General features: G+C 40.7%; 1 gene segment (V, D, J or C); it reads left to right on the top strand.

Moving 5' to 3' along the window:
* The first annotated feature begins 3,206 nt into the window (after positions 1-3,206).
* LOC122545408 (Ig heavy chain C region-like) lies at positions 3,207-22,254 on the top strand. The segment is given in 7 exon segments: positions 3,207-3,338; positions 3,466-3,784; positions 4,993-5,033; positions 15,409-15,732; positions 18,795-19,106; positions 21,063-21,371; positions 21,829-22,254. Coding segments are annotated over 7 exon segments (1,746 nt in total).
* The last annotated feature ends 4,425 nt before the right edge of the window (positions 22,255-26,679 follow it).

Below are 26,679 nucleotides of genomic sequence, written 5' to 3'. Positions count from 1 at the left end.
AGGGGTGGGAGTGGGCGATGTTCACTATTCCCTGATGTCTGGTTGCGTTTGTGAGCAACAGATGAATCTGCGAACCAGATTCAGGATGGTACTACAGGTATTTCAGCAGATACTGTGTACACGGAATTCTCCCAAAAATCAGCAATGACATGAGCATTTATTTGTGATAGTGTTTGAAGCCAACTAAAATTGACCAATATGGTGGGAGAAGTTCCTTTCATTTCTTTGAACTAGTAACAAGGGACAGTGTCTGTGGATCTGGGGTGGCAGGAGGATCTTTCACAGCAGAATGTGAGGGAACAGAATCATGTTGGAAATCCAGATAGACTGGAACTTGTTTCACTGGAGGGTGAGAGTTGGGGGGGGGGGGGGGAAGGGGGGGGTGACCTCATATAAGTTTATAAAGCCATGAGTGGAAAGGTGAATGGCTCTAATTGACATGATTCATACTGGGAATATACGAAGCTTTCGTTTCAAAAATATCACATATCAATAAACTACACCTGACCCTACTGTTAGTGATGTGGAAATTAATGGTCTAATTAATGGTGCCAGACGATGCTGGAACAACATCTCTTTATTCAACTAAAGTCAGCAATATACATTCACAATGCGAAAGGCACAAACTGTACTTTTACCCAGATCAGCCAATTTCATCTGCAGTCAGAAACAACTTAAAATTCAGATCATTGCACAGAAGATAGACGAGCTCTCACAACATTGGAAATGATTTTGTTTGATAAAAGAATCCATCGTAGACTTCCTCAGAGCAATTCGTGTCAACAAACTTGTTTTTTTTTTGTGTGTGGGGGTAGCGCACGAAATGTTACTTTAATCCGATTGATGTGAAAAAAATTTGCACCTAAGAAGTTATTTGAAAACGTCTATCACAGTAGATACGCGAGTAAATTTTATAAATCATTGATCAAAGGGGACAATCTTTTTTGGATTCGAGGAAGATCCACAGTGATATTTTGTAAATGTTTGGAGCTGGGATTGTTTTCAATTTTTGACCCAGACATTGGTGTATTTTCCCAATGGTGGGGGATTTCAACAATAGGGAACATGTTTTTCCAATGAGAGGAGAAAAATTTTAAAAAGGTTATCAGAGACACAGAGAATGGTTTGTGTGTGGGATGATCTGGCGGTGGATACTTACAACCTTTAGAAGACATTTGGATCAGTAAATGAATATCAAATGTTTGGATGGATATGGGCCAAGTACACACAGGTGGGATTAGTTTAGTTTGGGCTTAGGACTGGCATGGACTGTGTGGACCGAAGGGTCTGTAACCATGCTGTATCACTTCATGACTCTGTGACTATTGATCAATTTTTCTCAATCCTAAACAGTGCTGTAGTGATCCTTGAATGAACTGTTGATGTTAAGGTTGTGTCTGAGACTCTGCGAATATTTCCTTCAATGAGAGGAGTGACTAGTTCTCCAAGTTACACAACTGAAAATAAACTTTTCTCCAACATTGCTGCTGAGTAGGTGTGTTTCTGCGGAGGTGGTGGTTATAGTTTGCAGTTGGCTTTCCACCAACTGGTCAACCGTGAGACAAAATACCTTTGATCCACTGCAGAAACTCCACTTGCTTCCAGTAAATGAAACTGGGAACTCAAGGACCTTTTCTGTAGTCAGCTTAATTGCTGCCAACTATTGTATCTGGCCGATTAAAGGGAAAATGAATCAACTAAAGTAAAATCCTACCAAAACAAACTATATTTTCCCATTAACTCACAATGGACGCATTTCACTTGGTATTTCTCCCTTTAAAAGGAAAGTCACTGAATACAGCATTCACTGTATGACCATCAGAAAACAGGACATTGAATGCAGTGACGTTCTGGTTAGTTCAGCCTGTTTATTGAGTATCTTTAAAGCTCCTGAAAATGAAGTTAATGGATCCAAAATCCCACATTGAAATAACATTTATTATCATCTCAAAGTAAATTAACAAATTTGAATTGGTTCAAACTCACATCACTTGTTACACCATTCTCTGATTCATGTATCTCATTAAAACTGAGTGGGCCCTTTATACATGGTTAACACTGGTGTAGTGTAACAGCGAATTTTTGCTGATTTTTATGAGTTAACTGCCCTGTCAGAGCTATCAGTGAGCAGAGAAATGTACTGTTTGTAACCTACATTCGTGGTAATTATTACTGTAATACTCTCTAACTTAACCAAACATTCCTGATGCACCCAGACTGTTACATGCAATGGTTTAGACTTTGAGGATTTAAAAAAAAAAACTTATGGACTGTCTTGTTCTAGTTCATTAGATGCTCTTTCAAAAGTTTACCTCGGTGTTGTGTAACACTGCGGACTCACATTTTGTTTCTCAGGCACACAGCTTTCCTTTACTGTGCATTTTAGTGTCGGAGCAATTTGAAAAAAAAAGATGCAAGGAGAGACATTCTGCAATGTAAGGAGGTGCTTCTAATCTCCGGGTCCAAACTGTTTAGTGACATACACTCACATTCTGAACATAATCACTTTAGACATGCTCCATACTAGGTTGCCGAAACTGAATTTAGAAACGCAGATTAGAAATGGTATGTTATTTTGTAATGTGAGAGAGACTTTGAGTGACAGCAAAAATAAAGTCATTCATTTTGTTGGCTAATAATATTATTGAAGTTCTTTTTAGCTTTATCTGCTTGTGGTGGAATGTAGGATTAAAGGGAGTTAACTTCTAATTGAATATTCTAAATATAATCACTTTGGACACGCTCTGTATTCCGTTGCCTAAATCGAATTTTGAAATGTTTAGTATGAATTACATATTATTTTTTAGTGCGACAGAGACTTGCAGTATCCAGGGAAGAAAAGCTCAACTGTTTTATTAGCTAGTTATATGTTTGAACTTTAATTTTAGTTTTATCTGCTTGTGAATGAATGTAGAAATAAAGGGAGCTAACTTCCAGTTGAATTTGTTTTTTTTTTAAACAAAATACATGCAACTATCATGTGAAACAGACCTGAAGCTACTCAAATTTACTTCCAAAGAAGCTATTCAGCAAAACCAATATCCCAAGATGTGTATGTGTCCATGTTTAAGCAGAACCTCATGTAAAGACATGACCCCATGTGTTCGGGCTGTACAAGCTGATACCAGGATCCAGTCTGAGCCTCCAGCAGGAAACCAACATGCGGAAGCTGTAAGCCTGCCCCTTCCGATGGCCATATAAATCCTGGGCACTGGACCGTTATTCAACACTCCTGGGTCGGATCTGTTTAGAAAGATCTTAGCAGAACCGCTTCCCACAAGTTATCAGAATGATTGTGTCGACACTTTTTCTCAGTTTGTTACTGACTTTCTTATCATGTGAGTGTTTTTTGTTCAAGTCTCTCTTTGTGACTGTCTCAATGTTAGTCTACGGCAGGAATGTAAAAGACTCAGCCATCATTTCACCAACATTAATGCTCATGGTTTGTTTGTTTTCTTTTTAAAGGTGTCCAGTCGGAGGTTGTTTTGATCCAGCCAGAGGCAGAGACTGGCCGTCCCGCAGGCAGCCTGAAACTGACCTGTAAAACCAGCGGGTTCGATCTTAGCAGCTATGGCATGAACTGGGTCCGACAGGTTCCCGGACAGGGTCTGGAGTGGCTGCTGTACTACCATAGTTCATCCAACAATAACTATGCACCAGCGATTAAGGGTCGATTTACTGCGTCCAAAGACACTTCAAACAACATTTTCGCGTTGGACATGGAGAACCTGAAGATCGAAGACACCGCCATCTATTACTGTGCAGGAGACCACAGCGAGAGGAACCAGGGCTGGACCCGTTCAAAAACAGCTCGAGGGAACATTTTGTCAATTCCATCATAAACTGACGGTCAGTACGAGTTTTAAATGCAATTATACCAACTGCGATCTGAAGCAGACCTCAGGCTGCCTCTTACAAAACTATCAAAGAGGAAATGTACCATTTAAACTAGCAAACTGGTGACACAATGGGACAATGTTTTGGGCATGTCATATGTACTGCTAACACTTCCATCAATTAAATGCTCGGACAAAGTGTTAGTTTTAATATATCTGACAGCTCAGGAGATCACTGCTAATTGTTATGTCAACTATGGCATTAATTCTAAACATGATCAGTACTAAATGGCTCTTTCAAATGAAAATTGAGACCTCGAGTAAAGAACAGAGAATGAGTGTACTGGTCTACATCATTGTGATACTACAGTGGGTCACAGTGTTGTGCACAGCGACATCCTCATACAAAAACCACTGACAAGTGTTTATCTCAAATTGGTGATTTCTACCATGGCAGGAGCGAGAAATAATGTGAGATGCAATTTAAACGCAATCCAGTAGTGCTAGTTTGTACAAATGTATAATTTTTTCTACCTTCTTCGTGTTGATTTTCAAGTTAAATACAGACCAAACCTGGAAAAGTATTCCAAGCTTTCAAAATACAATGAATCGTAAAAGCTGAAATAACACACTGAATCATTTTTAGAGGAGTCTGAATCACTGCTTTCTAGGAAGTGAAGAAATTCTCTGCATTTTACAGTTTACAGTCTGTCATAGTATTTGACACAACGTGTCTCACAGTGATATAACTGGGGTGACACTGCAATTATGACCAATACAAAAACCTATTCAGCCTCCATTGTTTGAAACTGGTCAGTGATTACTTCTACAAACCGTCTTAACTTGCAGTGCAGTATTAGTTCTGTGCGGTTTAATGCCAGTATCACTATTTAATTTGTAAAAGTGTTAGGTAATTATCGATACGCCAGTTGATTTTGAGAATCAGCTCATGTGTTACTCTGTGAAGTATTCAACAGTATTAAAATTTATCAAGAATGATCAGAATTCACTGGAACAATTATGTGATGAAGATTTATCGTGACTTTATTTTGCCTGTGGTTCTGAAAATTTAAAATGATGGTAGATTTTTGATTTGTTTTATACAGAGCTAGTTATTGTGTGACCCAGTCCAGAGGATGTAACACTGTGACTATCTTGATTACTGGGGCCAAGGGACCATGGTGACAGTGACTTCAGGTAAGACCCTTGAACTTTCTTAGTGACTTTTTGAAAAACTTTCTATTCATGTGACTAATTTCTGAATTAAATGAAACTCAGATTCTGTGCTGAGTTTGGTTTGGTTCGGATTGATTTTTGTTCAGACTGATTACAGACTTCAGTTAAGGCTCAGCAAGTAGTTACAATGGGGATGATGGAGTCAGTTACTCGGTGTATCTCTTTTTTTGATCAGATGGGCATTCTGTGTGGCTGGGTTACTTGAAACACCTAATGTCTCTTAATCAGTCAGCTATAAATAATGTTTAATGTCAGTGACACCCTGACTGTGAGTTTTATTATCAACAACAAACGCTAAGAATTCAAAGATGTTCGAGACATTACTGAACATGATTAAAATATGCTAAAATATCATTATTAATTTCTTGAATATATGTTCTTACCCTGATTATATTTTCGCATTTATTTTGTTAATTAGTTGATGACAAGCAGGTTAGAAACTGTCATAAAATTTTCTTGCGGTGCTATATTGCATTCTGTTGATGAGATTCTGAGTTTGTTTTACTTGATTCTGTTGAATTGAGTTGATTGGATTTTGGCTTTGTTTTCGTTGGTTCGGTTTGAACTGTGTTGATTGGATTCTGACTTTGTTTTTACTTGGTTTTGTTGAATTGTGTTGATTGGCTTTTGAAATTGTTTAATTTGATTCTGTTGAATTGAATTGTTTGGATTCTGATTATGTTTCATTCAAATCTGTTGTTTTGAGTTGATTGGATTCTGATTTTATTTTCCTTGATTCTGTTGAATTGAGTTGATTGGATCTTATTCAGTTTGTGAAATTGATCAGCGTTTTTATGCTTTCTGTAATCGGTGTTTTCTTTCTGGTGAGGAGATTGACTCTCTGGATTACTTTTCATTACCAATATTTGTGAAGTTCTTTGGTTTTTCTGCATTTGTTAAACTTATATGACACATTTTTCTCTGCTTGATTGAAAACATTACATCCATTTGTAACGGTCTGAAAAATAACTTAAGGCAGAAACCCGGAAGTGTGAGAAATGAAAAAAACGAGTTTTTAATGCATTGACTTTTAAAAAAAAAACTCAGTTCTAATTGTAAACTAACTGAATTTTGTTTTGAGTAGCCTCATTCAAAATAAAATTTGGGACTAAAATCTGAATCTGCAGAATTGATCATATTATGTAATTTAAGCTAACTTAAAATTATAATGTGGTAATATTTGTCCATTCAGTAATTTTGTTTTGACCATGAAGTGATTAATCAATATATGCCTTCAACCGCTCTACTGTGCGCTGCACAAGATTGTCATGATCAGGAAGGGTGTACAGGTTGGAAATAAATTGAACTGTTGCCAGAAACGTTACAGCTTTAAGTGTTAAGTCCCCTCACAAACAAGGCTGCTGTTATGACTTGTTATTTCTATTCAATTTAATCATTAGTTTGTTGGATTCTGAGCAGGTTTGTTAGACTTCAATTTGTTTTTTTTTGTGAGGTTACATCATGTTCTTGGTTCTGTTGAAAATGTTTGCAGAGCTAGTTCTGCTGCAAACACACCGTGTTGTGATCTGGTGACCGTTGACCTGTTGAGGAGGGACTGTGCTTGGGTAACATTAAATATGTTATATTTGGGAAACTGTTTTTGGTTTCTACATTGTTTTTGCAATGTTAACACGGTTGGTGACAGTGAACCGCTCCAGGTTCCTCATTCAATGCGATCAGCATGCGATGTGAAATTTCATAAAGCCTATTATTAAGTGAAAGGCAAATCGCAAATGTTTTAGAAATGAAGGGAAAACAGATACCTTTGGGCGCCATTTTTACTTAAAAGTAATAATTAAGGATTAATCTAATCCATGCTTTACAATCCAAATTCAGAACCCCACTATCTAGTTCAATCACAAGGTCTGTCTTTAAACAGTTTACAAGTCATAGAGAAATATAAATAGAATTCCAAAATTCTAATAGTTCTTGCTCTACGGCAAAAATGCCATGACTGTCTTATAATTGATCAAGAAACACCTTTCAATTCCGCTGTACACTACATACATATTTTTCTGGCTGGAAAAGATCTTTGGCAAAGACCATTTGGAAATTCTGCTCAATTATATGAAGAACAGGTCAGTTTCACTGCTTTGATCAGTTTCACACGTAATTTGAGTTAATTAATTGTTATGTCCCTGATTAAACTGGATTTACAGGATAAAAATAAAACATTAACTGAATTATTTAATCTGCACAGTGCTTTAGGTGTTCCCAATCTGTGCATTTTAAATAAATAGTTACATTTTTCAACAAAATATCAACTGAGGAGTCATTCTTTCGAAACAACTGCTATAGTGAATTATGTGACCAAGGCCAAATTTCGAATGAATTAAAATAATCCACTCATGACCTCGCAGGGCAGCATGGTGGCTCAGTGCCAGGGTCCCAAATTCGATTCCACCCTCGGGTGACTGCCTGTGTGGAGTTTGCACATTCTCCCTGTGTCTGCGTGGGTTTCCTTCGGGCGCTCTGGTTTCCTCCCACAGTCCAAAAGATGTGCAGGTCAGGTGATTGGCTGTGCTAAATTGCACACAGTGTTCAGGGATGTGTCGGTTAGGGTGCATTAGTCAGGGGTAAATATACATTAGGGGGAATGGGTCTGGCTGGGCTACTTACTGTTCAGAGGGTCAGTGTGGAATTGTTGGGCCAAATGGCCTGTTTCTATACTGTAGGAACCCTACTTTTAAAACCATGGGAGTGCTTGCTGCAAACGCAGAGAATTCATTTTACATCGATGTGTTCAGACGGATGCAGAGTTCACAAATTTGCAGAAGACATGAACTAGAGGATAACAGAGCACATTGTTTATTCAGACACTGAAAAGAGAGTAATATTTATTTTAATTAATATACTTGACCGATTTGTTGCAATGTAGCGATCGGAAGGAATCTGCTCACATTAGTTAAGTGTGACAATCATTTAGATTAGATTTCCTGCAGTATGTATCGGGCTTTTTGGTCCAACAAGTCCACACCGACGCTCTGAAGAGTAACCCACCCAGACCCATTCCCCTGCCCTATATTTACCCCTGACTAATGCACCTAACACGATGGACAATACAGCATGACCAGTTCACCTGACATGCACATCTTTGGATTGTGGGAGGAAACCCACACAGACACAGGGGAGATTGTGGAAACTCCACATAGGCAGACACCCGAGGCTGGAACCGAGCCTGGGTACCTGGATCTGTGAGGCAGCAGTGCCCACATTTACTTAGACATCCGCTAAAGCGGGCAACTCCAGACAGAAGCATGTTTTCAATTCATACCTTTTTAAACATTTTCGTTCATTAAAAGCAGTTAACAAGAAAATTACCTTGCCCTAATATGTTCCAGAGAAATGCTTTCCACACTGGAATGCAGTATTGACTTTATGCAGCGCATGCAAAATCTCCACAGTTCAAGGAACGTTTTAAGAATATGTAAAAATAATTTAGAGAATAATCCATTTCCTCAGGATCTGTGCTTTTTTTTGGCGATATTTCCCACCTCAATAATTTTGTTAAATACAATGACTTATTAAGTTTATTAACTCAGTGGTTATTTATGTTCATTGTGAACACATACTTGTTCACATTAATCCTCTGGTTAGTTCCTCTGATGAATGTTCAATTACAGTGAATATATTTGACGTGAGGAGTTGAGCAATGTATCCTCTAGGATTAAGTCTGTTGTGCAGTTTGTTTCAGTGCTATGTCTGACTAACTTGTCAATGGTCCTGACCATTTGTAAATTGTCCAGTTCGGATAATTGAACTGAATCTCAGACAGTTCAATTTCATCTCGCGCTTCAAAACCACTTTTATCTGCCAGAAATACAATATTCGATTAGGTGCCCCAGAATTGAGAGCCCTGACGAAGTTGTTCCAATCAGAACGAACGTTTCAGGAACAAAAGGCAGATAGCAAGAGTTTTGAAATTGGTTGTTGGCAACAAGAGATATTTGATTGAGCGAGGCAGAGGGAAATATGCTGCATATTTTCTTTGTACCTCACTTATGCAGGACATGTTCAATGGCACAATGTAGAATCAGATTTTTTTTGCATCTTATTATTTGAAAACCTATTATCAGCTTTTAATGTCACTGGCAACGGCCATGTTACACTTCAAAACATTTTAATCTTTTCCAAACTAAGTCGACCGTCTGGTGCAGCAACATTCACAGGGGAAAGAGGAAGGGAGTTCTAGGTTCGAATCCAGTGACAGTGAATTGATGGCAATGCAATTCCTAGATTTATTCCTCTGTAGTTCCCATAGAGTTTGAACAACTTGGAGCTGCTGTCAAAGCATTCTTGGATAAATGTTGAAATGTTACTTTCATTGTACAAAAATTCTGGAACAATCCCTGGTTGTTGGAAGGTGATAATAACTAACATGGTTTATGTATTGTCAAAACATGTGGGCTGTGCTCTCCGTGATAGTGTCAAGCTCATTGTGTTCAGGTCTGTTGTGATGTTGTAGTAGTGTCCCTGATTCTGTGCCAGGTGGCCTGTGTTCACTTACAACCTGTTAGAGAGGTATGTAACACAATCTCTTATCAGGTTACTTCAGTGCAAGAAAGCAGATTGACATGTCTGGGTGTTTGTTGGAATTCCACTCACAGAGGCCAATGAAATCTATTCAATCGCAGTCCTGACTTGTGTCTCTTAGATATTAAACAGAAATTTGGTGGTTAGCAGCTTTTTCCAGATCAATATTTGTTCACAAGCTTTTGAGCATCGCTAGATGGGGTTAATGGAGTAAGTGCTCAAAGAAATCCCAGCTTTTGATTTGCTGTTCTAACAATATCATTTATACCTAATCCAGAATGAATCATTTTCGAAGCATATTTGATGAGATTAGGCTTAGGCTGGTTTACTTTATATTAAACCAGTGCTGGAGCTGAATTTGATTGTTCAGTACGCTGGGAGTTCCGCTAAATCCAACACTTGCTGCAGATGGTGATAGCTTTTCAATTGGTCTTCAATTGCTATCTCAGACCATCCAGTACCTCTGCTAAGAATTATTTTTCCAACAGGAGTCAAGCCAACGTAATCACTGTTTATCTCAACAGGTGTGATCTCTTGTGCCAAAAACATGAAAACAATTTGGTGAAGAGGGGGGGCGGGGGTCTCTGGATGCGAAAGGTTAACCTTGCCTTCTCTCCCCAGGAGCTGCTAGACCTGCTGAGTTTCTTCAGAAATTTCTGTCTTTATTTTGGTTTTCTAGCATTTAAAGTTTGTTGTTTCATTGAAAAATGTTCTGTTCGATGAAACACGTTCTTCAGAGAAAAGATGCATTTGAACAAATTGCGAATGTTCAGAGATATTAAATATCAGAGAATCATTGAATTGGAGCGCCCTGATCTCGAGCTGTAGTTTCACAAGAAACTATTATGAAGTAACAACACACTCCAGAGCGCAGTGGCTGCTGTATTTGGGTGGAAGTTATTTTGATCACTCAGATAGAGAATGTCAATGATCCCGTTCCAAATAATCAACAGAAGGTTTTTTCTAAAGCATGTGTGAAACAATTAATTTGTTGAAATATTTTAATAAAAAGTGTTCACCGCCAGTGCTAGCTTAATGAATGACACAATGATAGGAAGGTCGGAGCAAGAGGAGGGCACTCAGCCCCTCGAGCTGTTCCACCACTTACTTAGATCATGGAGCATCTGTGAGCTAAATCCACAGGTCTCCCTTTGGCTAAAACTCTTCAACACCTTTTATTAACAAGCAAAAACTATCCCAGATTTATTGATTCGACTGCCCGTAACAAAGGGAGACACCATTTCTGAAAGACATTCCTGTGAGTACTGTGACACAATGAGGCTGGAATTAATTGCTCATGAAAGTAAACTTTCAATCTCTGACAATTTCCAATTGAAACATCCCAATCATCATATTTCATTAATTTAACACTATACTTCCCTGAAATAAAGAAATATAACGTGTGATTGCCTTGCTAAAAACGCGGGAAGCTTCCTTCCTATTGTATGATTAAGAAATAGCTCTGTTCATTCAGTGAAAACACAGTCAAATCACACAAAAGGAAACTACGTCATCTTGTATAGGCACACAAGTACCTCAAATAATTTTCAGTTCTTCCAGTGGTTGTTTGAATCTCTAGACTGGTGTGGAAGTGTCAGACTTTTTATATCGCCTTGAGAAACCAGTTATCATCAGTCTATTTGAATTGCAGAAGTTTGTGTGGTATTAGCACATTTACAGCGCTGTTAGGAAGTGAGTCCCATGGCTGTGATTGAGGAAGAGGAAACGGGCAGGGAAATAGTTGAGAGTCAAGTTAAAGTCTGATTTGAAGGAGTGCTTTGAGGTGAAGCATTTACATGCATGTGCGCCCTTATCCTCAAGGATCACAGCTTTGGAACATGCTGCCAAAGGGACATGTCAGCATGCAAACTGGAAGCTGAAGAAGGCACCTCGGCCCTCGAGAAGGCTATTCCATTCATGGGATCATCATTAATCTTACTGCTCACCAGTCTTCCCAACACACCGACAACATTGAACCTGATTGTTTACACTCCAGCAAAAGAATGGTGAACCTTTGGAATTCTCCACCACAGAAATTGATTGAGGACTAAACATTAAATGATTTCAATAAGGAGATAGATTCGTTCAATCCTTAAAAACTGCTATGGATATGTGGGAGAAAGGCAAACAGGGTACAATATTGGTTGAAAGCCATGAAAACATTGAATGTGGCATGGTTTGTAAGTTTGCACGTAACGCCGATATTGGTGGTATAATTGGCAGTGAAAGTTATCTGAACGTACAATGAGATCTTGATCAGCTGGGCCAATTGGCTGAGGAGTGGTAGATGGAGTGTAATTTAAATGAATACGACGTGTTGCCTTTTGAGAAGACAAATCAGGTCACGACTTACAGAGTTAATGGTAGGGCACTGGGTAGTGATGTTGAACACTGAGGACCCTGAGGGTTCAGACTCATAGATTCTTGAAAGCGTTGTCTCAAGTATCTAGTGTGTTGAAGGTGTTTGGCACATGTACCTTCATTGGTCAGAGCACTGAGTGCAGGAGTTAGGGCTTCATGTTGTAACTGTCCAAAACATTGGAATGAACTGCCAGAGGAAGTGGTAAATGCAGAGATAGGTCCAACATTTAGAAGACATTTGAACAGCTCCAGGAACTGGATAGGTCTGGATGGATATGGGCCAAAGGCAGGCAAGTGGAATTAGTTTAATTTGGGAACTCTGGTCAGCATGGATGAGCTGGACCAAAGGAACTGTTTCTGTGCTGTACGACTTTATGACTCACTGACTTTATGGTGGAGTAGGCTCAAAGTTGGAAGGTGGTGAGCAAGTGAGGGGCTAGATTGGGCATGTGGGAGAGTTTGGGCTGGTAGGCTGTGAGGTGTTGGCTGGCTGCTGGGTAAGCTTGCATGCACTCTGTCTGGCAAGGTGGCATCAAGGTAAATGGTAATGGTCACAGGATAATTTGGTCGAATTATGCTTGATAGGTGAGGGGTAGTTTGAGCTGAAATGCAGGAGGTCTGTCTTTGCCAGGCTGGTTTATGGAGAGGTGGGCAGTGTGCCAGGCTGGTTAGTGTAGAGGTGGGCAGGATGCCAGGCTGGTTAGTGTAGAGGTGGGCAGTGTGCCAGGCTGGTTAGTGTAGAGGTGAGCAGGATGCCAGGCTGGTTAGTGTAGAGGTGGGCAGTGTGCCAGGCTGGTTAATGTAGAGGTGGGCAGTGTGCCAGGCTGGTTAGTGTAGAGGTGGGCAGACTGCCAGGCTGGTTAGTGTAGAGGTGAGCAGGATGCCGGGCTGGTTAGTGTAGAGTTGAGCAGGGTGCCAGGCTGGTTAGTGTAGAGGTGGGCAGAGTTCCAGGATGTTTCGGGGGTGGAAGGCCACTGTAATGAAGTGACAGGGGGACGTGTTGTCAAAATGCAAAGCTCGGAGTCTGGCAAAATGGTGGGTGGTAAAGGACAGATGCGAAAGGAGCTGGGATGCAATGTGCACAGGTTGACTTGGGTAAGGTGAGAGGTCAGTGATCAAGGGCTGAGGTCATGTCTTGGGTAGTGGGCTTTTGTCCGAGGTTGTGAAAATGATGGTGCCAGGTCCAGTCAGGGCCAGATTCACCATGGGCCAGGTGCAGGGCGGCAGGAGTGTAAATGAGTGAAAGGAATTGAGATCATATGTCCATCTGGAATATAGAATATAGAACATTACGGTGCAGTACAGGCTCTTCAGCCCTCGATGTTGCGCTGGCCTGTGGAACCAATCTGAAGCCTATCTATCTTACATGATTCCATTTTCATCCATATGTTTATCCAATGACCTTTTAAATGCCCTTAAAGTTGGCGAGTGTCCTATTGTTGCAGGCAGTGTGTTCCATGGCCCAACTACTCTCTGAGTAAAGAAACAACCTCTGACATCTGTCATCTATGTCCTCTCCTGCTAGCCATCACTATTCAAGGAAAAAGACTTTCACTGTCCACCCTCTGTTTATCTTTTATGTCTCAATTAAGTCACCTCTCAACCTTCTTCTCTCAAATAAAAACAACTTCAAGACCCTCATCCTTTCCTCATTAAACCTTCCCGCCATACCAAACTACATCCTGGTAAACCTCTGAACTCTTCCAAAGCTTCCACATTCTTTCTATAATATGGTGACCAGAACAGTACACAATACTCCCAAGTGCGGCCACACCAGAGTTTTGTACAGCCGCAGCCTAACCTCGTGGTTCTGAAACTCATTCCCTCTATCGATGAAAGCCAACACAAAGTATGTCTTCTTAATAACTCTATCAAACTGACTGACAACTTTTAGGGATCTGTGTACATGGGCACCGAGATCTCTCTGCTCAGCTACACTACTAATATGGATTGCCTTGGATGTGCTTCGTGTGATAGGGGTTGTGTGTTCCGGGCATGAATGGGTGTATAGCAGGGTAGGGTTTGTTAATGTGAGTGGGAATTTAGGTCTAGACAGAGTAAGTGCAGTGGTTAGTCTGAAAGATGAGGTTTGCTGGTGAACTGCGTGTCAGTTTGATAGCTTTTAAGGTTAAAGATTACTTGTTCATTTCTCAAATCATATTTACGTAAATACTCAGCTGTAACACTCCAAAGTCTCTGAACCTTAATGGTCCTCCATTTTTCAGAGGACACCAGAATTCAGATAATTGTAAATGAGATGTTTCAACTTCCAGACAATTGGCATGAGTTCAGCCCTGACAGCCATCCTCCCCGTCCCAGTGCTCAGCTCCTGCCTGTGCTGCTGCTGCAGTGACCTTCCTCCCAGAGTGAACATTCTGCCTTGCATTGATGAGTGAGAAAGGCTCACTGGACCTGATTTCCAAGTATGGGGACGGCAAACACGGGGGGACACAACTTTAAAGTGAGGGGAGATAGGTATAAGACAGATGTCAGAGGTCGTTTCTTTACTCATTGAGTAATAAGGGTGTGGAATGCTTTGCCTGCAACGGTAGTAGATTCGCCAAGTTTAAGTACATTTAAGTCGTCATTGGACAAACATATGGACGTACATGGGATAATGTAGGTGGGATGGGCTTCAGATTAGTCTGACAGGGCAGCGCAACATCGAGGGCCGAAGGGCCTGTACTGCGCTGTAATGTTCTATGTTCTGTGATTCACTCTGATTTCTCTCCAGGGGTACTGCCAGCTGTTGGGTATTTCCAGCAGTACGGTACCTAGTGGGGCGGCACGCTGGTTCCGTGGTTAGTGCTGCTGCCTCACAGTGCTAGGGACTCGGGTTCCATTCCAGCCTTTGGTGACTGTCTGTGTGGAGTTGGCACTTTCTCCCCATGTCTGTGTGCGTTTCCTCCCACAGTCCAAAGATGTGCAAGCTGGGGGAATTGCAAATGTTGTGTTCAGTGATTGGGAGGTTAGGTGCATTAGTCAGGGTTAACTGTAGCATATTAGGATAGGGGAATGGGTCTCGATGCGTTACTTTTCAGAGGGTGGGTGTGGACTTGTTGGGCCAAATGGCCTGTTTGCACACACTGTAGAATTTCGATGAATCTGCATTTCCTTGGTTTGTATTTTGTGAAACGTCTCTGCTCTTCACAGCAATCCAGTGAAAGTGTCAGTTGGTGAGATCTTCAAACAGTTACTGGGGTGGGATCAGGATGTTCTTCTTCCTAAATTATATGGTAACGGTCAAGGTCGAGGGCATGTTTCTAAAGAGGGAACCAATGATCATGATCAGCAACTGATAGGAAACAAAAATAAATCCCAGTTATGCTGTCGACTTCAGCGACTTCATACTGGCAAACGGTTACAGCTGAGGATACATTTGAGTAACTGATAAGGTCAAATTAACAGAAACTAACATGCTCAATTGGTCATTCTGTTGTAGAGACACCGTCTCCCCCCACGCTTTATGGCCTGGTCTCCTCCTGTCAGGAGCACAACACCGGTTCTGTGATCTTTGGTTGTTTGGCGATGGACTATTCCCCTGACGTCACCAAGGTAACCTGGAAGAAAGGTGGGAAGCTAATCACGACTGGATTGAAGACTTACCCACAAGAAGGGTACTTGTTTCTTGTGAGAAACAAGAAGGGAACCTACACCCTGAGCAGCCAGTTAACCCTGCCCGGGTCAGCGGTAGATTGCCCCAGCAAAATCTCCTGTGAGGTTCAACACAGCGGGTCACACAAGAGCAAAGTAATGCCATGTCCAGGTACGTGTTGTGGGAACTGAGAAAAACAGATCAGCTGTGATTAACATGAATAAGGCATTATTTATAACCGTTTTCACAGAATCACCTTATACAGCACAGGAAAAAGGCCCTTTGATCCATCCAATTCACACCTATCAATAACAGCCACCTAACTATTCCAGTCTCATGTGCCAGCACATGATCCATTGCCTTGTGTGACTTGCCCTTGCAAGGATACTTCATACTTATTATGAGGGGCTCAGTCTCTACATGACTTATAGGTGCTGAGCTCCAGGCTAACACCAGCCTCTGTTTGATTTTGTTTTCCCCTGAGATCCACTTGGAAGCTCCTGGCCTTACCTTCACCCTGTGCCCCTGAGGCATTGATCTCTCCAACAAGGGGAAAGGTTTCATCCAGTTTACCCTGTCTCTGCCTAAAATAATTCTAGACATCATGATAATCTTTTCCCTAATTCTCCTCTGCTCCAAGGAAAACCCCTGTCCATCTAAACTAGTTTCATAACTAAAACCCTCCAACCCAGGCAAGATCCTGGCAAATCTCATCAATACTGCCTTCAGTGTAATCGCATTCCTTCGATAACATGCACACAATGCTTCAGTATGGCCTAACCAGTGTTTTATTAAGTTCCAGTATCATCTCACCACTCTTCATTGTCAATGTCTAGGCTAATAAAAGCAAATATCCTCCCACTTTCTTAGCCTCTTTATCCAGACGACACAGTACTATAGGGGATCGGTGGGTACATGCACCAAAGATCCTCAGGCCTTTCCAGGGTTCCACCATTCAAAACGTAATACCTCACAGATTCTTCTGCCGAATTACATCACCTTACATTTATTCAGAATAATTTCCATTTGCAACTTTTCTCTTCATATACAACCAACCCTTTTATATCCTCCTGCAATCTAAAGCCATTATGCTCATGACTTACCAACATGACAGTTTTCATTTCATCTGTGAATTCACGGTTAATCCTCCTAAATTTGAGTCTCAATCATTGGTATGTAAGAGAAATAGCACGGAAATCAACATCAATCCCTACAGAACACCAGGAGACATAGATTTCCAGTCATGCAGACACCCGATGACTATTATCCCCTGCTCCCATCACTCAGCCAGTTCCAGATCCAATCTGTCAAATTAACTCGGATCCCATTGGCTCTGATTATTGCTATCATCTGGACATCGAGTTATCTCTATGAAAACTACTATCAAATTGTTACACAGGACTTCCTGTCAATATAACCGTGTTAAAAATGTTGATTTATCTTCCAAATGAAGACTAATTTCACTTCTCAATAGTTTCCTTACCACTGAGACTAGCTTGACAGATCTGTGTTTTCATTATTTATCCCTTCCTTCGTTCTGCATAACAGTGCAACGTTGGCTGATCTACACTCACTTGGCACAACTGCTGTGGCCAGACAGGAATTCTAAATTATTGTCAGCGACCCAACTATTTCATCCTTTGCATCGCTCAACCGCTTGGTATACTTTTCATCTGCCCTGGAAATATAACCACTTTTCATTCAGCAAGACAACACAGAACATCACGTCATGTGTCCTAATTTCTGAAAGTACATCACAACACCCCTCCATGATTTCTGTCCCCACATTGTCCGTTTTACTAGTGAACACAACACATTCGTTTTGACCACAACCTAATCCTCCGGCTCCACTCCAATAATAACACTTAATGGGCATTACTGTTTCCCGAATAATTATTTTATTATGAATGAGCCTGTAACTTTTAAAAATATTTTCCTTTATTTTGATTGCTATTATTTTTTCATGGTCCCTTTTGCTCTTCTAATTCCTTTGTCTTTCAAACTCCCCCTTGCACGTTCTGTACTCCATACTAATTTCTATTGACTTGAGATTTCAGTATAGACCAGAAGCCTCCCCTGTTTCTCTTTATCTCCCCCTCCATGCCCTTTGGTGTCCAGAGCCCGCTGCATTCTTGGTCCCACGCAGTGGCTTCCTGGGAAATGCCCTCCCTGTGATTTTCCTATCTCTTTCTTAAATGTGTCACACTGCTCTGACTCAGATTTACCAATAAGTGTCAGCTTCCAGTCCACTCTGGTTAAGTCATTACCTGATCTTACTAAAATTGTCCTTCCCCTTTTCAGAACTTTGGGCCAATTTCTATTCCTTTGCAGTACAATCTGAAATCCAACTGATTTACCATCACTGTCTGCACAGTGCTCCACCATTGGTGTTTTACCCACTGGGTCCACTTCATTCCCTAATGTTAAGTTCAGGTTCACCTCTCTCTTGCAAGGTCTGGATTAAAATTCTCTGTATTAAACACATACTTTGTTCAAATATTCTCCTGGGGGCATTTTCAGAATTGTGCTCTCTCTAAATTTTTGACAAAGTGAATATCCAAGCCTATGCTGAGGAAGTTAAAAACCTCTTTTCATTCCCCTATTTAATTTACATGTCTCTGAAATTTGCCCATGTATTTTCACTTGGTCTTTTGGACCAACAGTAAGGTCTATCGTGCTCTCCCAGTAGTTATGTTTGCTGTATTTTGGTTTTGAAGTACTGTCCATTTGCCTTTGTTTGAGGAGGTATCCATGATTTCATTTCTCTTTACATCCTAAAATACTCTTGTCAGAATTGCGACAGAAGCAACATTCTGTACCGCACACCCCCGCCCCCATCCTTTTCCATCTTTCCCTGTCTCGCCTGAAGGCACTAAATCCTAGAATATTGAACAGCCACTCCTGCCCAGCTCTCAATATGTCTCCGTGATAGCAACGGCACCATTTCTTCATTTATGCCAATAATTCGTCTGCCTTGTTCATCAGACTCTGTCATTAAAACGAATACCATCCAATGTTGCTATCTCCCTTCTGATGTTACCGGCCTATAGTTTCTCTGCCTCCTTGGCTCCCTTGCTGTGTCCTCTAAGTTTAGCCTTTCACATTGTCCTGCTGATCTTTCTGTGTGGATCCCAGCTTCTTCATCCATTAACCACAAGAAACCTTGATATATGAGAACTGATTGTATTTGTTATGAAATTCGTCGGATAATGTATGCGATGTGTTTCCTAAAGGTACAGGTCCTCTCCCACCAACCCTTCTTCTGACTGTGAGCTCCAGTGAAGACATCGCAAGCAGCAAGTTTGCAACCGTCGTCTGTTCAATCATCGAGTTCCATCCGAAGTCAATCTCCGTGAGTTGGTTGAAAAATGGCCGACCCTTGGATTCTGGCTTCTTCACGTCTCCCGTGTGTGAGGCGGACGGGAACTTCTGGGTGACGAGTCGGCTGATGGTCCCTTATGGTGAATGGTACAACAGCGCAGTCTATACCTGCCAGGTCACTCATGGAGAGAACATTCAAAGTAAAAACATCACCGCACTCCAGGGTAAGAGACACAGACTGAGAGAGCTACAAATCAATCTGAACTCTGATGTGAATCAAACACACTAATTCATCAGGCGGAGTAAACAGCACGGTACAGCTTCTCGTTTCCCAACATGCCACGTGTCTCATTTCAGTTTGAGTGTTACATTAGCATTGCTCATAATTCAACCTTTTGGCAAGTCAGAAAAGCAGGTTTCCTCTCTGTTGAAGATAGATATATAGACAGTGAGCTTTGTTAAATAGTTTGTTGCCTGACCATGCTGGGAGAGGCATTCAGAGTGCTGAATCCTTGCCTGGTAGCCGCTTCAAGGGTAAGTTTGGGGTGGAGGGGGGATATTGGAGAGATATCTGATTGAAACATAGAAAATACTGAGAGACTGAGGTCGAGTGAATGTGGAATAGATGCTTTGACTGGTAGGCGAGACTAGGACCCAAGGGCACAGTCTCAGGGTCAAAGGGGCACCGTTTAGAACTGAGATGGGGAGGAATTTCTTCAGCCAGAGGATGATGTGTCTGTGGAACTTGTTGTTGCAGAGGGCTGTGGATGCCAGGCCATTGTGTGTATTCAAGCCAGAGATAGATCGGCTCTTGTTTAGTATGAGGAGAAGGCAGGAGAATGGCTTTAGCCCGAAATGTCGATTTTCCTGCTCGTCGGATGCTGCCTGACCTGCTGTGCTTTTCCAGCATCATTCTGATCTAATCTCTGGATTGGCCGAACAGCCTTCTTCTGATCCTCTGTCTTATGATGTTGTGGTCTCAAAATGACGTGGTTAAAATATGCAGTGACCCTTACTTGAAAATAAATCAAAATGCGTTCAATGCTTCATTCCCTGCTCAGGAATGACCTGTTGGCCTTGGACACTGTACGACATCGGTTTTTATCTGGTACTGAGCTCTTTAACTTCATTTATGGGATCAGACCACAGACCAAGTGGGTATCATATTTGATGAACTGGGATAAACGTGATCTCACTGAGCTTCTTTAAGATGCTCTCTGGAATTACTGGATGAGGCAGGAGAATAAAGTCTGGTAAGAATGCTACAATAGGGATGAATGAACTAGGAACTCGAGACAGGCTGATTTAGGGTGGCAATGTTTACACAGTGAGTAGTGGATGTCTATAAAATTAGTGACATTTCCATCGCATTTATAGATTAATTTAAGACTCTTTTGTTTGTTTTTTTTCTCCCCTGCTCCATGAAGAAATTAAAAAATGCAGCTTGGTAAATAAAATGTAAGTACAGACCAGTTATGAACTAACTGAATGGAGGGAAAGACTGAAGGAGATGGGTGTCCTCCTCGATATCCAATGCTGTACTCAATGTCTTGTTTTCAGATCTACTCCAAACACTGCCCACGAGGAACAATGACATAAATTCGAGGATGACATCACACCAATAACGCAAAGTATTTTTGATCACGTTAAAGATAATGAACGTAATTTCCATGGCTGTTGACCGCTCCTGTAACACTTTAGAACTCTGCAAAGCGAATAATTATCATTTATTATAATTTGTCCAAAATTTGGGATGTGATTTGGCAGTCAGTGTGACCAGCAGCACTTGCACCTAAGGGTTATGAACATGGCAATGAACTCATTCTATTCAGATTACTCTTGTCACAAGTATCAATAGATGGTCTTAAGTGAGAGACAAACTCTGAAAGAAAGATAATTCCTGGGGTTACATGATGGTATCTTCGATGGTTTTACTTTTTTCACAGGTTTCACTTGTTACAAAGCCAGTGGTCTTTAGGAATAATTACACAGGGTATGTTATAGGTAATCACAAATGTTTCACAGATCAAAATACATCAACAATAGTAAGCATCGTTTCAGCAATAGTTGGAGTTGCCATTTTGGAGGTGGTGTCTTCACCCTGTGAAGGAGTAATCTGAAGATTGGCTGTTTGTATCAGAAAGGGGCATTTTTCATTGACTTTGATTTTTGTTTCATAGAAGATACCGAGTGCCACCCTAACACCGTTAAAATCCTCCCACCGCCGGTTGAACAAGTCTTACTGGAGGCGACGGTGACGTTAACCTGCGTTGTGTCCAATCTTCCTTCTGGAGTCAACGTGACCTGGAAACAAGAAAAGAAGCCTCTGAAATCAGAGATTGCTGAGCAGCCTGGACAGAATCCCGACAACGTGATCAGCAAATTAGACATTTCTACTGAAGCCTGGTTGACTGGTGTTACTTTTGAATGTGTGGTGTACCATCAGAATCTACCGACTCCGCTGAGAGACTACATCCACAAGAAGAAACGTGAGCGGTGAGATTAAAGCACAAAGGATCCCATGTGTAATCCGGATCCAGTTCCATCAATGACAGGCTTTGATTGGAAATGAACCAACACCGTTAGGAGCATTAATGATGCATCTGAAGGCAGGATAGCTAAGTAGCTGCTTAAGAAAAAGATGGACCAAAGGATATTGTATTCTGATTAAGTCAGATAAGGTGGGAAGAAGCCTGGGTTGTGACGTCACCATCAGCAATGACAAATGGACAGAATGTCCTCGTTGTGGGCTGGAAACATGGAGACAACTTTCACATTAAACTTTCTTTTTTTTTACTGAACAGAATGTGTACCATACTGCTCCTTTAAAAAAACGAAAGTGAATAAATCCCAAATTAAACATGGCGCATTTTAATATTTAGCGAAATTGTGATATCGGTTCAGGATTTTTTTGGTTGATTTATATTTGTCTCAAATATTCTGCAGTGATTAATCCGCTGGAGCCATCAGTGTCGGTCCTCCTGCCACCAACAGAAGAAATCTCCGCTCAGAGGTTTCTCTCCCTCACCTGTTTAGTGAGAGGTTTCTCCCCCCGAGAGATCTTCGTCAAGTGGACAAACAATGACAAGCCGGTGAATCCCAGTAACTACAAGGACACCGAGGTGATGGCGGAGAGCGACAACACCTCCTTCTTCATCTACAGCCTGTTATCCATTACAGCGGAGGAGTGGGCCAGCGGTGCTTCTTACTCCTGTGTGGTGGGACATGAAGCGATTCCATTGAAGATCATCAACAGAACAGTCGATAAATCCAGCGGTAAACCGAGTTTTGTAAACATTTCACTTGCACTGATGGACACAGTTAATTCATGTCAATAAAAATCTCAAAGTTGCATTTAATAATTCAACAGAAGTAATGAAGTGTTTTTTTCCTCCAGCTGTGTGTTAAATACCGAATTAGTTGTTTCTCACTCTGACTTACATTCCATCTGTGCAGTTAAAGTGAATTATTAACAGGTCTGTAACAAGTGTCTTGTGCAGTTAATGTTCCCTGATCAGATACACCCTGGGTCAGAGACAGAGTAAAGCTCACTCATTGCAGGATTCCACCAAGTACCTTATCCATCCTAAATCCCTCTGTGACAAAATCTGACAATGTCCATTTTATGTCAAGGGTAGGGCACGAGTTTTGAACTTGGTGTTTTTGATTCCCCCGATTGGACATTCTTACAAAATTCATGTCAGTTTTAAACTGCCAAATTGCACCAATTGGAAATGTAAATTTAAGACACCTTAAAATTAAATTTGATTGGAACATACCAATCATAAATAGTGCCGAACAGTTTGAATGTAACCTTTGTTTCTGGGGAACTGCCAGGGATCATGCGCCAGCGCATGAGTTGACAGAATGTATCTTCACTTTCACACCAAAGAGAATCAACAGATAAGTTGTTGTGGAGCAGAGGGGAGGGGAACGATGAATGCCTGTCCTCTTGCTCCCTGTGCAGAGTTTTCATGGTAGATGTCCTCTGTAATGTAACCCAGTTACTAACAGGAACAGTCAGCTTCTTGCTTACTGTCCAAAGATTTTACATTTCCATGCAAAACAATACCTTTGAAGCATGTTAGACACGCTTGGCTCTGTTAACAAATGATTAACATTGATTCCCATAATCCAAAACTGGTGTTTGCATCGTCCCAGTTTGAATTCCATAGTTTTGTCTCAGTTTTCTGGAGCACATGGGATCAATTCTGGTATTCGAATACCTGATATCATTTTGTTTCACATACGGAACACAAGTAGACATTTTCTAATAAACATATTCAGAAATGTTATCTCTGGGGCAGTGGGGATTTGAACTCACGCCTTTTCTCTCAGAGACAGAAGTTCTATCACTGCAACAGAAGAATTGCTCATAAAACGCTTATCTCTGCACGACGATGGGAAATGTTTCCTGTAACACCAAGGTCAAATCTAATTATGGGCAATGCATTAAAATTAGAACAATAAATTAAAATAATGAAAATTGCAGTCTGGTATAAGAACAGATACAGAGAGATGATCGCAAATACACACGTAATGACACATATACAGACTCTCACCTAAAGACACATATTTATGTGCATACTCAAATGTGCATATAGATAAGATGTCACACACGCATACTCGCACAGAGCCACACATGCAAGTGGTACTTGAACACTCAGCTAAGCTCATACAAAAACTCACATATACCGAAAGAAAATCATTTGCACAAATGAACAGGAGTACTCACACATAACCATGAGAAACATCGACACACGGTAACACACAAATGGGCATGAATACATATACATTCATACAGCACAATGCGTACAGACATACACACATGAACACAGATACAAATTCCGAAAAATGTCCTCCCACATGTCAACTCACATAGGCACGTGAGTGCACAGAGATAAACATTAATATCATTATTTTCCCATTTTCAGAATCACAAACAAATGATGACAGAGGCAGCTTAATTAGTTATTTTGAAACCACATTGATCAGCATAGACACAATATCACACGCACACACAAATTCAGAGTCTCACATGCAGACACACAAGTGCAAAGATGAACACGCATACTCGCACAGAGCCACACATGCAAGTGGTACTTGAACACTCAGCTAAGCTCATACAAAAACTCACATATACCGAAAGAAAATCATTTGCACAAATGAACAGGAGTACTCACACATAACCATGAGAAACATCGACACACGGTAACACACAAAGAGGGGTGTTTATTAAATAAGTATAATGGGCACTAGCATCAGCAAGTATCCACAAACAATAACACAAACAAGCTGATCAGGAGATGGTTTGGGAAAGATTGCCACACAAGCAAACATCATCATATAAATATAAACATCCATCAAAACATAACATTGCATGCTAACATTTATTAAGCATAAACATGGAAATAACCTAGTTTAGGTAGGATCTGAAACAGACACATAATCACACATTTTAGATAGCACTAATGAAAAGTGAACACTCACAAAGACATTACAAGATAAGCATAGGCAGCAACGAAGTGGCATATTAGCATGATGATGCTTACACACTGGGAAAAGACCAAACTTTAGGTGCACAAACACATGGGCACACCAGCAGTAAAGGAACAGGAATATGTTTATTCATGCACAGACTCCAACATGGGCTAGAGTGAAGTAAGAGACTCTTATAACCACATACACAAACATTCAAGGAAAACCAAACATACCAAGCAGTAGATCAAATAAATTAAGGGACATACGTACAAAAACTTATTCCTAAATATACAGATCTTACAAACAAAAATATGAAGCAATGTCCTGACTGTGATGTCACTTATATTCATGATTTGCCAAGCAATTGGTCACCAATACAAAAGATGAGAATCACATTTGAACTTTTATTCAGTGATGGCTACAATTTTCAACTAAAGTGCTGTCACAGCCTATATTTAAAATATAATGATATAATTAAAATCATCATTCGTAATAAACATTCCTCAAATAATAATATCCTTAAATAATAGATGAAAAGAAAAATAATTTAAAACGTTCTGACATGGACAATGAAGAAAGAACATGTGCAGTTAGTATTTGTAATTTGTTGCTGAGTCAATAATGCACTAATACATACAGATAAGAGTCACACTTGAGAAATACCTGACTGCTTTATGAAGATGTAATGTTCTCCAATTAGATGACTTGGATGCAGATAGATCGATCTGGATCAATAAACAATCTTCATGCGTTCTCTCGGCTTTATATTCATAGATTCAATAGATCGCACTTGGATTGAAGACTATGAGGATGATAACAGCAACATCTGGACAACTGCTTCCATGTTCATCACCTTGTTCTTCCTGAGTATTTTCTACACGCTGCCGTCACTCTGGTGAAGGTGAGAATAATCACATCTTTCTCACGCCAAGCAGCCCAATATGTTTTGTGAAATCTCTAAGTGTGCCATTGAATAAACATTATATCTGAAAGTCCCTGATCATAAATATCTGCGTCATTGCTTTCTCTCTCTTTTCCAGGTTAAGTGAACGAGTTGTGGTCCGCTTTGATTTTCCTGATCTGCTTATCAAGGTCTCTGAATTCCCAACCTCCAATCTGTCCTGTTGCTGACTCTAACAGTGAGATGACTTCAGTTTATCAGCATGTAACTGAGACTATTATTGATGGATTTTCCTTTTTACTTTGATATCTTTGAGATGGTTGTGGTTGGAAGAATTTGTAGCTTCCCAGTTGTTTGAAGCCCGTTTGTTTTGTTTTTATTTGTTCCTTACTCAGAATGTTGCCTACCCTTTCTGATGAGCCTTTGTATTCCCTTTCTTGTGACTGTTCCTGATGTACAGAAAATTCCCAGCTCACAGCGCATGTGTTCTCGTCTCAATGTGGCATCCAGCCATTATATTCACTTCTGTTAGCTTTTACATCAATCTTTTGGATAAAAATGCTTTCTGAAATATTTAATAAATCTCGAATGAATATGCACTAATCTTGAGTTTGCTTAATTCTTTCTTCAAGGCCAGTCAGTAATAATACACTTTCCCACATCCTACTCCTTTCCCAGCCAAATACTTTCACTTGTTCTGTTTGATTGTATTTTATCCAGTCATTTAGTTTAATGCTGCGCTACCATGCAGCCCACTAATGTAAATACATTTCACACGATATGCCTGATGGAACACTCCAGAGGCAGAATGATTAGAGAACATTTCCGCTTATGCACCAAGGGCCACGGCCTCGGGTCACCTCATGATAATTTTATAGGCTCCACCAGAAGCCGAAAAAAGGCAGACAACGGAGTTTGAAAGTTTACTCTGCACTGTCTAAACTAAAAGTACTCCCAATGTCAGGACAGCCTGGGTTAGCAATGCAGAAATCGCCACCTAAAGCGCCCAACGAAACATTCATCAGCCAAAAATGTCAACGTTCAGTCAGGTCTTCAGACACAACACGTGCACAATCCAAGGGCGGATTCTCAGAACTGGAGTTTTTCTCACACATAAATCTCATGGAGCACAATTCCTGGGATCTAATTGACACACCACACCTGTCAAATCCCAGGAAATGAGACTAAGATCTGTCTGATACAGGGATATTACTGAACAGCAACCCTGAAAAATAATAAATCAGAGGGCGCTGTGATCAGGCAAGGCACAGCTCATGAGTACCTGAAATATTCAGCCATTGAGATCTATATGACGCAAGACGGAATTGAGAACCAATCACAGCAACTGGTCACAGAGTCTGGAAACTATCAGCAGAGGAGAACAGTCCCAATTTCTCAGAGTTGGTGAGGTGTAT

Source organism: Chiloscyllium plagiosum, unplaced genomic scaffold (assembly GCF_037043375.1).
Source record: "Chiloscyllium plagiosum isolate Xiang-an unplaced genomic scaffold, Cpla_swu_hap1 HiC_scaffold_38, whole genome shotgun sequence".
Classification (NCBI taxonomy): Eukaryota; Metazoa; Chordata; class Chondrichthyes; order Orectolobiformes; family Hemiscylliidae; genus Chiloscyllium; species Chiloscyllium plagiosum.
This window is presented reverse-complemented; position numbering and strand designations above follow the sequence as displayed.